Source organism: Urocampus carinirostris, chromosome 19 (assembly GCF_059441175.1).
Source record: "Urocampus carinirostris isolate Australia breed hairy pipefish chromosome 19, RoL_Ucar_1.0, whole genome shotgun sequence".
Lineage (NCBI taxonomy): Eukaryota > Metazoa > Chordata > Actinopteri > Syngnathiformes > Syngnathidae > Urocampus > Urocampus carinirostris.
In genome coordinates, this window is record NC_142367.1 from 9,644,773 (window position 1) to 9,658,470 (window position 13,698).

At 39.8% G+C, this 13,698-nt stretch overlaps 3 protein-coding genes across 8 annotated transcripts in view; 1 reads left to right on the top strand and 2 right to left on the bottom strand.

The window, feature by feature from the left end:
- arsg (arylsulfatase G) overlaps window positions 1-154 on the bottom strand; it is a 34,568-nt gene extending 34,414 nt beyond the window's left edge. For 4 of the 6 annotated variants that reach the window (XM_088324350.1, XM_088324349.1, XM_088324346.1 and 1 more), the window contains exon 1: window positions 94-154. The gene's annotated coding sequence lies outside the window, so the exon portion shown is untranslated. The remainder of the gene's footprint in view (window positions 1-93) is intronic. The other 2 variants (XM_088324348.1, XM_088324347.1) reach the window with 2 other exon arrangements.
- Window positions 143-2,100, top strand: LOC148347199 (uncharacterized). Its single transcript, XM_088324358.1, has 3 exons — window positions 143-662; window positions 846-951; window positions 1,616-2,100. Exons 1-3 carry the CDS (start codon window positions 646-648, stop codon window positions 1,838-1,840), a joined length of 348 nt encoding a protein of 115 aa, XP_088180484.1. The 5' UTR covers window positions 143-645; the 3' UTR covers window positions 1,841-2,100.
- Window positions 2,101-2,785: 685 nt separating this feature from the next.
- tepsin (TEPSIN adaptor related protein complex 4 accessory protein) lies at window positions 2,786-13,570 on the bottom strand. Its single transcript, XM_088324354.1, has 13 exons — window positions 13,342-13,570; window positions 13,041-13,113; window positions 11,621-11,712; window positions 10,419-10,512; window positions 10,286-10,353; window positions 10,127-10,208; window positions 9,388-9,459; window positions 9,131-9,322; window positions 7,589-7,754; window positions 7,414-7,527; window positions 5,520-5,598; window positions 5,311-5,445; window positions 2,786-4,002 (listed from the first exon to the last, which is right to left on the bottom strand). The coding sequence occupies exons 1-13, from the start codon at window positions 13,378-13,380 to the stop codon at window positions 3,658-3,660; spliced, it is 1,551 nt and encodes a 516-aa protein (XP_088180480.1). The 5' UTR covers window positions 13,381-13,570; the 3' UTR covers window positions 2,786-3,657.
- Between the last annotated feature and the right edge of the window lie 128 nt (window positions 13,571-13,698).

A 13,698-nucleotide genomic window follows, 5' to 3' on the forward strand; every position in this document is an offset into this window, starting at 1 on the left:
GTCAATCAAAGAAGTGCAAAGATATAACCCTATTTAGGATTAATAACCTAAAAAACGTAAAACTTGAAAGTGAAGTAAAAAAAAACTAATTACGCCGGAATCCGCATACATCTTTCATACTTGCTAGGTTGCTACTTCCGCCTTTTACGTCATGACAACAGAGAGGCGGGGACCTGTGACGTCAGTGGAACGTCAGCGACTCCCGTAGTCGACACTCGCCGTCGTTACAAAGCTAAACTGTCACTTATGTTACTCGACAACCTTTATTTTATTCAGTACAATTTTTGATCGTATTTAATTGATTTTATGAAGAAAGACCGACTCCCGCTTTTGAACTGAATGCGACAGTGGAAGAACTTGGTCACAGTGCAGCCTATTTATTTATTTATTTATTTTTCTAGTTAGCTTAAACAGTTAGCCGCGTCATCGTTAGCAAGTTGAATTTTGTAAAAGATTTCCATTCGGGTGCGATCTACGATTTGGTCGGGTGATCTTGCATCTTATACCACACTTCCTCTCTTGGTTCATGCACAAACGTCAAATAAGGAACAAAAATGTCTCGCTGTAGGATTTTGCTGCTATAGCCTATTTTAAATTGCAACTCAGCTGTCAGGGAGTGTCCACTATTGCAACAAGACTGCAGCGATGCTGGCAGATAACAGGTAGAGTCGAAAAAGCTTTTTTTCCCCACTCTTGTAATTTCTCGCCGAATCATTGTGCCGTGTGATCATGTAACTGCTTGATTGTGTGCAGCTATTTTTGGATCATGCTCTTTTAGATGCACGCCCCCTCGTTTTTTTCACTGCATCATTCCTATCATCACGTAGTTTTTCATCTTTCTTTAGAAAGCGCCACCGGAGCAGCGACAGTGAAGACCATCCACAGCCGAGTCCTCAGGCCAAGAGGTCAGGAGGGGGTTCATCCCTGCTTGTGTCTGATTTGGACTCTGAGGTACACGATATTTCATTTAGTACAGAGATCCTTCAATTATATTGGTTAATGGGGACCAGAAGCACCTGTGAAATGTGAAAATCTGTGAAGTAGTGTCGCACCTTTATTAAAGTCCTCCAAGGGTCAAACTTACCTTGAGATGACCTAATTACCGACTGAGAGTATACTACTATAACAACAGTGAACACCCACTGTGTGACTGACACTATACAGCAGACCTGGGCACTCCGGTCCTGGAGGGCCGCACGTCCTGCCAGATTTTGAAGTTTGCTCTTCTTTAACTCGGGTGATACAAATTATAACCTCGTTAGCAAGCTAGCAAGTGCTCGTTAACGATACTGGTGATTGGAATCACCTGTATTGGATCAGAGAAACCTCAAAAATCATCCAGAACATGCGGCCCTCCAGGACCGGAGTGCCCAGGTCTGCTATACAGTCATACACACCGTCATGCCCTCCCAATACACACACACACACACACACACAACCTGCCCCTCGTGATAGCTGTGTGCTCTGTCTGAACAAAATGAACGGTGATAAAAATGACAAAAAAAGAATTAAATTTAAAATCCAAGAAGGACTGAACCAGCGTTAACCGAAGTGCGAAGTACTGAGGGGTCTCTGTAATTGCCGCACGTGATAAAAGCACTTTTTGTGTTTGCAGTCTTCGAGTAGCGACAGCAGCGGCAGCACGGTGGCGGTCACCGCCAGGCCTGGCATCCACGAGCAGGAACACCGCATCCCGCTGCAGCCCAAGGACTTAGTTTCAGTGCAACGTGGTTGCCATAGCGACAGCAGCAGCATATTCTCCTACGACTCCATCAACAAGGTTCTGAGGGAGGCCCATTTCAGCAGTTTACAGAGCAGAGGACGTCCGGGTTCAACTTGATGTCGGAGAGCGAGCGGGGAACATATCACGAGCTGGCCAGCTTGTCACGCCATTTTCCATTTGTGAAGCACATTTGCCTTTTTCACAGCCCAGCCACTGTGGTTTACTGTGCGGTATTGTGTGGACATGGGGGGGGGCTTGTGCACTTTATTGCGAAGTGTCATTCTCTTGACGTGTGGACATGTTCATTGGTGCTAATCACGAGTGAGGCAGGATCCAAAGTGCTTGCAAAAGTCAATAAAGCGATGCACTTTACTTGAGGAGTCGTGGCAGGAGTTCTTGATCAACTTTTAATCTAGCGCATCTTTTTATAAAATATCTGCACCCCTGTAAACTGAATTTCTTTAATAATGATGCAAGTTGCTCACTTTGGCCACGGGGGCAGTAAAGTACTTTTATAGTATCTGCAGTACTCTATACCAGGGGTCACCTGCCTGATTAAAGTTAAGAGCTACTTTTTTGTAACTCATTGGCACAAAAGGCTACCAGTTTTATATGCATTTCTAAAATGACAACTTATGTCAGTTCTAGGTTGTAATGATTAGAAATTGAAGTAAATAGGCTCATTCAACAACTGTAACATCATGCCAGTTAGAAATCAAATGTCTGGAAAATCAAAATAACCCATCTCTAGTGAGCCATTTTCAGAACCTCTCCACGGGCTACTCAGTTCTTCTTTAGGGGGCTAACTGGAACCCATGGGCATCAAGTTGGAGACCCCTGTTCTATACTCTATATGGCATTATTACCTTGTAGCAAAACACAGGAACATAACCAACATAATTTTAGTGCATGTTGAAGGATGTATTGCAAATCTTTTTTTGCATTGCTTTAAACAAAATCTGAGATAAAACAGGAGATATCCTTAATGTAGCTCTTGCATCGTTTAAGCCTTGACACAGCCAATATCCGCGGATGAAATAGAAATAAAAGTAGCAAACTATATTCAATTTGAATACCTTTTTTTATTTTACCATAATGCCATTTCTTTTTATAATTGTTCTATCGAGGAATACATGTGGCAAGATAAGAAAAAAAAGTAAGACAAATTAGCTTTCCCATTAAAATGTTCTGGTTCTGATGGCAGATTGTTTTGCATACTTTCTTAGTTCTTTATTTTGATATATGTTTAAAAACGCTCCTTTTTAAGTGTTATCTTTCTACAACTTTTAATTAAATGTAAATGGTCTGCATTTATATAGCGCTTTTCAAGTCAATGAAGACCTCCCAAAGTGCTTTACAATGTGCTTCACACTTTCAAGTTCACTCAGACCGATAGCAGTGTCAGCCATGCAACTACCTGTTATAGGGGAAATTAGGGATTCAGTATCTTGCCCAAGAACATTTTCGAAATATAACACTGAGGAGCCGAGAATCGAACCTGCAACCGCTAGATCACAAGATGAGCTCTCTCCCTCCTGTGCTACTGCTGCCCCTGTCACTAGATTTTTCCTATATTCTTTAAAGACAATGCAAGGACACCACAAAAGGAAGTGACAAATATAAGAAAAAATACCTTTTAAATAAATGAAAATGTTTTGGGGTTTTTTTCATTTTTGACTGGACATTTTGCAGTGTGTAAAGATTAACATTCACATTAAAAAGTGTGCAACTGTGTGCACAAAGGGTAGGCTGAGTTCATACAAAATTAGAAAAATGGAAATAAAATATTTCTGTTAATAAAGAACCATTTGTGTCAAGCAAGATGTTTGCGTCCAAAGAAACGTTAACAAATAAATACTATTGTGATCACTCTGAAAACCAACATTAAATTACATCACAACCATTTAAAAAGGTGCAAAGCAATCTGATCGCGGTCAAGAGTTGAGAAAAGAGAAGGCGGACAATTGCTGGATTCCATCAACTCGCTTTTCCATGAGCGAGTCCGGGCCCGTTTGAGTCGTGTTTAGAGACGTGGACCTGCTAACCAACTTCATTCCGTTAAACAGGGAAGACCTGCCGACATGTTCGTCATCATTAATGGGAAGCAGCAACGATGGCTGGTCAGCGAGAGGATCTTCAGAGCCAAACGGCGAGGAAGGGCGACTGACGTCATGGTAACCAGGAGCAGGCGTGGCTTCAGAAGTACCGGCGAGGGTGACGTGATCCTGTTTGGCAGCATGTTGAAATCCGTCCATTAAAGCCTTCAGTTGTCTCAGGATCTGGTTCACACAGTAAGAAACATAAAATAAGAAAAATAACATTTAGGGAGGGCTACAAGGATTAGTCAATGAATTTCATTGTCGACTATTGTCGCTGGACAAATGGAGAGAGGCATCTCTACATGAATGTAATCTCAACTAAGAATCGTTCATGTGCAAAAGTCTTTGTCTCGAGCGGTAAAATAAACATACACAAACAGCAGCGTCAAGATCAACAATGTGTACCAAAAGTTCTGCTGCATTTTAGCCTTGATATGGCGAATAGAAAGCAGACCTTGCGTTTCATGGCGGTAGATTGGTAACGCATGAACATTAAAAAAGTATGTCAGGCAGTTGTACAAAACGGAGTCTAAGATCCAAGTAACGTTTAAGCTAATACGGTTTTGATGACATGCATTGTCCGTTGTGTGAATCTGTATTTCGCTGTAAAAAGAAAACTTGAGCATTTTGTCAGACTGTGCATGACAATCATATTTGAAATTGAATGCATGCAGTCTAAAGAAAAAAACGTCAGTTGTTAAAACATTAAAAACAACAATTGTCAGTTGTCAAAAAACGTTTGTTATCAAACAGGTAAGAATTGTTAAAGGGGCAGTAAAGAGGTTGGAACATTCTTACTCGCTGAAGCCATCTTCTGGCTTATGTCATCATTGCAGCATGTGTCAAGCTCATTATTTTGCATGTGCAAGTACATGCATTTTTTTAATTCACTCAGATGAACTATTCTTTTTTCATCTTTCTTGGGTTTTGGGTTTCATGCTACAATAACAGACAACCGCTGTAGCAAGCATAAAGTCCCTCTGCAACCCCTCCCCCACTTACCCCCTTTCCACTGCCGATACAGATTTGCTAAAGTTAGAATAAAGCAGAAAGGTATGGTGGAAAACATGATAAGGGCTCTTTGAACTCAGTTGGACATGGTTAAAACAAAAAAGAGAAAATATTCTACGTACACAACCCTTTAAAGGGAGTGTATAATATTTAATGCTTCATAGTGGTACAGAAAAACTTTCAGTAAAAAAAAAAGTTTGATTTGACTACTAGGCAAAAATACCTGAACTATAATACCGATGTTAATTTTTCTTTAAAAATCATAGGTCGAGAAAATCACACTTCTTTTAAATAGGGAAATCCCTACCTAAAAATGCCGCCATATCTGTCCAGGATCTTGCTGCTACGCTGTGCTCGCTGTGGCGCTAACCACTGTGCCGCCATGCTGCCCATAGTCTGACTAGTTGACTATCAAAATAGTTAGTTGGAGCCCTAGTAGCAGGATGGCTAGCTAGTATGTAGTATCGATTCTTGTACCTTTGTGGCTTTGTTGGCCGCAGGTCCGGCGGGGCCTTCGCTGAGCTGACGGAGGAAACGGTGGGTGGCTCCAGAAATTTGCTCAAGAGACAGGAGGTCAGTAGTCATGAGGCAGGCCACGGCGCACAATGCCCTCTGATGATGAAATCCGTTAAGCAGGTAAAAACTGTACTTTCGTATCAAAATAAATTTCAAATGAAATAATGTACCATGTTAACAGTATGGGAGGGGTTTTGCAGCCTCCCTGCCAGCAATTCCACCACAACGTCGCAGTTAAGAGTTGAACACCTGACGGGAGAAAAAAAAGCACAAAAATGTCAAGAAATTAAAACATAATAATGCATTGCCGAACAATTTACAATACAGAAAAACCTTTCCACGCACAGACTGGTCATTTTGTTATCAAGTAAATTAAACCAATAATTCAGAAATGAGGAGACTATAAATATGCATATAAAAAAGTATTTAAAATATATTAAATGAAATAAAACACATATCGAAACAAAAACACACACAAAAAAAGCTTTAAACATGGTCATCAAAATATAGCAGAAATACTAAACAAGTATGAAAAAAAACAGTCTCAACTTCATATTTATCATTAAAACATTTTTAAGAAGAAAACAATAAAATAACAAAGACGAATTACAAAAGAAATACGTATTTTTATTTAAAAATGTAAAAAATAATTGAACCAACAAGTGTTTATTTTGGCTATTGGTGTTAAAATGCATACCATTAAATCATTTAATAGTATTGTATTAAATGTTTTTTTACAAATAACACAATTAACACAAATAACTTATTTTTCTTCTTACATTAACTTTATTTATTTTTAAGAAAATAAAAACTGAAAAAATATTTTTAAAATACATCTTTTTTAAAGCTTTTTTTTTTTTCTTTCCTTCTAAAAACTATGATGTCCCCTGTGGCGTTCTACAGGGCTCTGTACTTGGCCCCCTTCTTTTTAGTATTTATATGCTTCCGCTTGGTGATATTATCCGCAAGTAAAATATTAGTTTCCATTGCTTTGCAGATGACACTCAACTGTATCTGCCACTGGAGACAACTGGACAGTTAAGTTGTAGAAATTTGGAGGCCTGCCTTACTGAGATTTAAAGATGGATGTCACTTAATTTTTTGCGCCTTAACCCAGAAAATATTGAAATGTTGATTATTGGTCCAGCTCATTGTCGTGAGTTGTTTTCAAACACTGCCCTGAACCTAAACAAATATAATATCACCTATAATGACTCGGTCAAAAATCTAGGTTTTATATTCAATCAGAATTTGTCGTTTCAGTCACAAGTGAAAAATATTACTAGAATAGCCTTCTTCCACCTCCAAAATATTGCGAAGATTCGTTCGATGCTGTCCCAATCAGATGCAGAGGTTGTAATTCATGCGTTTGTTACTTCTCGGCTTGATTACTGTAATGTATTGCTTTCTGGTCTCCCGATGTCTAGTATCAAAAGTTTGCAGCTGGTTCAGAGTGCGGCAGCAAGACTCTTGACTAAGGCAAAAAAGTTTAAGCATTTTATTCCTGTATTGGCCAACTTGCACTGGCTCCTAGTGCACTTATGATGTGACTTTAAGGTTATTTTACTAACATACAAATCTTTGCATGGACTTGCACCCTCTTATCTCTCAGACTTAGTTTGCCCCTATGTTCCTGCATGGAGCCTCCACTCTGAAAATGCTAGTCTACTTGTGACTCCGAGAGCCAAGAAGTCTGCAGGCTCAAGAGCATTCTCCTTCCGGGCCCCGGTGCTGTGGAATGCTCCGCCTCCGGGGATAAGATCTGCAACCTCAGTGGAAGTTTTTAAATCTAGACTTAAGACACACTTCTATTTAATAGCTCATGATTGATGCCCACCTCATGTTTTGTATTGTCCTGTCTTTTTCCGACTGCCTGGCTGGTGGCTATACGAGGGAGAAGGACGATTTGAGATGAGTCAGCGAGTCAATAACATTTAAATCTAATTGAATGTAACGCCCCTTTGCAGTCAAAATGAGCACTGCAGCTCCAATCCCTACTTGTTTTGCATACTTTTTTTTTCACATTTGCAATCGAGGAAGCCAAAATGGCAGCACTCTACTGACTCTTTGATGAAGCGCTGACTCTCCTCGTTGGTCAGGAAAACTTTGGCGCCTTCCATTAGCTTGTTGATGAGCGCCACTTCCTGGCCGCAGTCCCCCAGCTGCAAAGCCTCCACCCTGAAACAAAAACCGAGCATTCATTTGAAGTCAATGGCGAGAATTCGAATTATTCCCTCACTGCTCAGAAAGATCCCCTCCGCTTTCTCTGCTGGCCCCCGATTGGCTGCCGGTGCACGGCCTGCTATTGGTGGAGACCTCCTGAGAAGAGTTGTGGGAGGAATTGTTGCCACTGTCTGTTTCCTCCCAGCCGCCTCCCACCTGTCCTGGGTACCGCTGGCTGACTCCTGCAGTGATTCACATTTCAATCAATTGAATCAATTACCTTATTTTCTGGACTACAAGTCTTTCATGAGTATAAGTCGCACCAACCAAAAAATGCACAATTAAGAAGGGAAAAAAGTGTAAGTTGCACTCATGAGTATCAGTTGTATTTTGGGGGAATTTTTTTGAGAAAATCCAACACCAAAGACAAATCATCTGGAAAAGCAATTTAAAATGAAGATAAAATAGAGAACGCGGTATACTAAAGTTACACATTCACGCATATGTACATCACTAACAACTTAACATATTAAGAGTTATTTGAATAACTATTATAAAGAGCACGCTTACCTAGCTATCAGCTTCACTCCAAATCACTAAATCCAATTATATTTTCATCCTCTGTGTCAGTTTTACCGGTAAACAACTCCTCCAAGACGATAAACCGCTTCATCTCCTCCATCCGCTTTGAAAAATGTCCACCACCACAGGGCAAGGATAAAATTATCAACACAGACCTAGAGAGGCCGCTTAGTGGTTGGCGCGGCACAGTTCTGAGGTCATGGGATCAAATCCAGCTACTAGCCTCCCTGTGCGGGGTTTGCATGTTCTCCCTGTGCTTGCGTGAGTTTCCTCCGGGGACTCCAGTTCCCTCATGCATTTCAGGTTAATTGGCCGGTCTAAATTATCCCTAAGTGTGAACTAACGAGTAAGTTGTCTGTGTGCCCTGACTAGCTGGCAACCTGTTCAGGGTGTCCCATGCCCACTGCCCAAAGATAGCTGGGACGGGCTGCAGCACCAGCGCGACTTTACTGAGGATAAGCGGTGCAGATAATGGATTGATGGACCTAGAGAGCCCTCTTATGGTTCAGTGTAAAAATAATACAACAGGTCATATATAGTTGGTTGGTCTGTTGTTTGGATCCCTCAACCACTAGTCATAGGGGCACCATTTCCTGTGGTGTGTCTTAGGCAAGTACAGCCTGGTGGCGCCCATTCCTCTCCAGCCCAACATATGTTTCCACCTGGTCTCGAACCAGGGACCTTACGCGTGTCAAGCAAATGTGCCAACTACTGCACTACGGAAAACATAGTGGTGTGTTAGTGGGTTGATCCTTAACCACTAAGGTCGTAGGGGCACCATCTCCTGTGGTGTGTCTTGGGCAAGTACAGCCTGGTGGCACCAATCCTTCTCCAGGCCAACAAATGTTTCCACGAGGACCTTTTGTGTGTTAGGTAATTGTGCTAACCAGTGCACTACAGAAACACTAATGATATAATAATGTGTTAATAATTTCATATATAAGTCTCAGCGCAGTATAAGTCGCACCCCAGACCTAACTGTGAAAAACATTGAACCTTAAAGTCTAGAAAATATGGTAATCGTTCAGATTCTAACCTTTCAGCTGCCGAGCAGGCAGACTGTAAGCGCACGCGGGCACGGCCACTTCAACGGGTACAGACGGCGCCGCCACGGCTCGGTAGTGGTTGTCATGTAGACGGATGCCCTGCTGTTCCGCTGGGGGGAGGACTGCGCTAGCCACCACTTCTGCGGCTTTCTGGATTTTATCCAGTAGGGAGTCGCCGCCTCCTGAAAAACACAAATGAGGAAAGTGAGAAAAAGAGAAGACACGACTTGAAGAGAGGGCGGCTTACCTGTTCCATGCTTTCCCGGGTTGTAGCCAAAGCCCTGCATTCCTGCCCTGGGACACGCCGCCGATCCCATACCTGGACAAAAAACTCCACTCAAAGCACATCCAGATATTAAATATCAGATTGAAACAGCCATCACATCCTTTGAAGTAGGTTTGTGAAAGTATGGCTCGCGAACCAGGTATGGCTCTTTTCATGAGTAAATCTTGTTTGGAAATAAAAGTCACTATTTTAACGCCTTGACTGCAATGCTGTGTTTCTAACACTAGCAGCAGGAGCGCTGTAGCGTTTTTCTACCTTTAGGGCTGACATTTTACACTACTAGGGGTCAAAATAAAAAAAAACGGTCACTTTATTAAAAAAGTTTACCTTAAATCCCAGGTTTTTGGGTTACAAAAAATTTGAATCACAATTTTCTCCCCATCCCACTTCCAGGATGACCAGGGTGGAATAGAAAACTCTTAGTGATAACAATTTTAAATAAAACCTGAAAAAAAGAAAGATGTACAAAAACTATCTTCAGCAAATACAAAACTTATTTTATATATAAATTAAAATTTGATATTTAACCACAATTATTGAGTGATTATTTTAAAGAGATATTTTGACTAATTATTTGAGTTTATTCTTTTTTTGCCCGGATCTTGTTACCGGTGTAACAAATAAAACCACAATAAACTTTAAAACCTGCTTTTGCATCTCCAAACACTATTTTCCATTTTGCAATTCTTTCTTTACCCACCAACTGTTGAGGACGCCATGTTCAACGGCAGCACGCCACTTTTAACGCACATAGTGTCGGTGAATAGCAGCCGTGCAACTTCCTGCAGACAGAAAAAGCACCAAAACACTTGTTTTTTTTTTTAAACCCACCTTTGGAGTATTTAAATGATGTTGTTACCTGTGCCGTGTTTCTCACTTTCTGATATAAAGCTGTGCCGTGGATGGGATCGGGGGGTCCACTGTAAACTAAAAATTATAATATTAATATTGAAAGTGAAGATTTCAGGATAAAAGTCGAGACTTGAGTGAACCTGATGCTTGCTGAATGAAAGTGGAATTCCTCCGTAGTTCAGTGAGGAAATGTTTGGAACCGTGGCCGCAAAGATGAACGAAGATCTTGAGCACCTGGGATAAGAAAATCATTCAATGTTTATTACATGTTTGTCAAGATTACTGTCAGATTTGCTTTTATTCTGTTTTCAATGAATAATAGTTAAGATGCCAGGGTAGTTCTATGTTTTGATCATGAAATGCTTGCAAAGCAGAATGCTTATGACGTCAAGGTTGGTTTAGTTTGAAAATTTAACCATTGCAAAAAAGAATGCTTATATATCTTGCCAGTTGGGAATATTTGTTGCTGCTAAAGGTTATCGCACTATTGTTACAACTTCGGCCAGTCTTAAAGCACTACCTTGTAAAAATGTTTGCCTATTTATCCTGACAGTTTTTTATCTTAATTTAAAAAAATATATAATGTGTATATCCTGGTGTGCCATGTCTAACCTCATTGCAAACAAATTTCAGTTTGTTGTTGTCAATGACAATGAAGACCATTCAATTTAACAATGGTTGCTTTATTTTGACTATTGCATGTTAGCAGACAAGAATGCTTATAATGCCAGGGTAGGTTTAGTTCGATAATTATATAATAATAATAATTTCCTTTGTATTGTCATTCTGTGTAACAATGTACACAGAACGAAATGTCGATACACCTGACCCGTTGTAGCGAGCCGATGCAGCCGCAGCCAACAGAGGGCGCCGCCATTTTACCAATGTTATAAGTCTTAGGTATGACTCGGCCGAGGCGCGAACCAGCGACCTCCCAGTCTCAAAGCGGGCGCCTTACCATCTAGGCTATATAGCACTTGCAATAAGTATGTTTTTAATGCCAGGGTTTTTCCATTGGTAACATAGTTTGCATCGTTGTCAGGGTTTGCCAATCATGTTAGATTTTTTTTTTATTTCTACACTCGTTAAGGCTAATCTGCCTTTGTAAACAAGGATACTCTGATAAGAAGAAAACACTGAGAGGACTTCAGAAAAGGCTGAATATTTAACAACTTGAGGGTTTTCTTCGTTTCTCTTGTTTTCTTTGCAGGCTCGAAATTCATTATTGTCTTCTCTCCTATTTTGAGTGTCTGCCAAACTATATACTCATGTACATTAAACACGTTATGGGTTTTTTGGGGGGGTTGATCTCATAATTTTAGCATAAATGAAACACTCTTACCTTGAGTTTGACATGACAGGACTCCACTTGAAGCCTCTCCAGCAGGTACTCTAGCAAACATTGATCGCTGCCTAGAGACTCATGAGAAATTTCTGCAAAGCGCAGCCAGTTAAGGGCACCAGTACAAGAGATTTTAAATCATTTACAATTTTAGCATGCACATATATAATGGAAGTCTTATTCAAAGGGATATTTGTTTTTTTAATATAGTGTAAATTATTATTTTTGAACAAGTTTACAATGAACTATCTTTTAAGATAACTTCAAAATTAATAAGAAAAAATAATCCTTAAAATATAATAAAATTAACTTCAGACTAAAATACAAAAACAGTACTTGATTTAATTGTAGGAATTATTTTTTAAATGTATAATAATTCTATAATTTATTTTTAATTGACTTATATTTTTTAATAAAAAAGAAATTCTGTATTTTATTTATAGAACAGATGTCTACAGTGACATTGACACTATCTTTTCATAATAAATTTTAACTATAACAATATGAATTGAACTGTTACAATGACATTTAGTTAAAACCATGAGAATACATTTCTCATTGTACTATGAATTAAAATGATGGTAACAAAATTAGTATTTTACTGGTATGAAAATAAGTACGGTCTTAAAAAAGTGAGAAGGGTATGAGGAAAGACCGTATTTATTTGTTTTTGACATACACCCATAATTCTTGATTAAAAATTGGTATCAAATTTTATTTAACTTTTTCTCAGGTCAAACTAAGCATTGAAAGTGACAAATGTTGTTGAATGCACGAAGTCATGATTAAAATCATTAATTGACAACTAGGAACACAATAGGGCACCACAGTGGTTAGTGCGTGTGCAGCACAATTCTGAAGTCATGGGATCAAACCTTCCAGTGTGGAGTTTGCATGTTCTCCCTGTGCTCACGTTGGTTTCCTCCAGGCACTCTGGTTTCCTCCCACATTCCAAAAACATGCATGTCGGGTTAATTAGCCTGTCCAAATTGTCCCTAGGTGTGAATAGGCGAGTGAGTTGTCCGTCTCTGCGTGCCCTGCAACTGGCTGGCAACCAGTTCAGGGTGTCCCCTGCCCACTGCCCAAAGATAGCTGGGATGGGCTCCAGCACCCCCATGACCCTACTGAGGATAAGAGGTGCAGATAATGGATGAATGAACACAATATCAACATAACATTTACAATATATTTCTTTCAATCCCTTCAAAGTCCAATTCATCATCAGATACACCTAAATATTACACACTGTCCCTTTAAAGTGCTTTACAAAAAAAACTCAATTTGAATGACTAAAGTAGTGTGTGTGTGTGTTTATATCCTTAAATGAAAAAAATAATTAAGCTACATGTGGTTTCTTAAGTAAAAATAACTGGCATGAAAATAAAAATAAATAGAAAATGTACATTCGAGCAAAGGATACTTCCAATTTCTTGGAAAAGATAGCCAGGGCAGGGGCTCTCGTCATCTGCCGTTGCCTTCATCAGAGTCGGGACCTTAGTCGAGAAAGATTTTGTTTGTTTGTACATTTTATACTATAAAATGCTAAAATAACGGGGAAAAAAACACTTTCAAATACTGTCGGTTGTGGCTAGAATAATATGATGCTAGGTAGCTAGCTGTTAACCTAGCCACGCATTTTCCGTGTCACGTAGACAAAAGTCCAAAGGGTTATAAACCATTTATCCCACATATTAGTTTAAAATGAAATATATTCCACTTACTTTTTGGAGGAAAGTTAAGCGTTCCATAAATGTGGCCATGATTTAGCGATCCTCGCTTCGGGGTTGACATTTTTCAGTAGACCCCTGTAGAGGCGGGGCTGGATGTGACAGCAAGCCAATTGTATAGAGGGGAACGAAATCAACAGTCCGTTCGGGAAAGAAACAACCAATCACTGACACGCGAAATTGGCAAGGTGTTTAGAACACAGACATTTCCCAATAGTGTTTTATTTTTCAATACTCAACTCTCAAAAAATCGACTAAAAATAACCAAAAAGAAAAAAGGCATCATTAGAAACGCCTACAAATCTACAAATAGACTTTGTCGTGTGATTGACATAAAAATAAGCGAATCAC

Excerpts from the sequence above, each read along its gene's own strand:
- LOC148347199 (XM_088324358.1), top strand. Across the intron at positions 952-1,615 it reads TGTCTGATTTGGACTCTGAG|TCTTCGAGTAGCGACAGCAG; the intron begins GTACACGATATT and ends TTGTGTTTGCAG.
- tepsin (XM_088324354.1), bottom strand. The coding sequence starts at position 13,380 with ATGGCCACATTTATGGAACGCTTAACTTTCCTCCAAAAA. Across the intron at positions 7,755-9,130 it reads GCCTGCTCGGCAGCTGAAAG|GAGTCAGCCAGCGGTACCCA; the intron begins GTTAGAATCTGA and ends GAATCACTGCAG. Across the intron at positions 4,003-5,310 it reads CGGCCAACAAAGCCACAAAG|ATCCTGAGACAACTGAAGGC; the intron begins GTACAAGAATCG and ends TGTGTGAACCAG.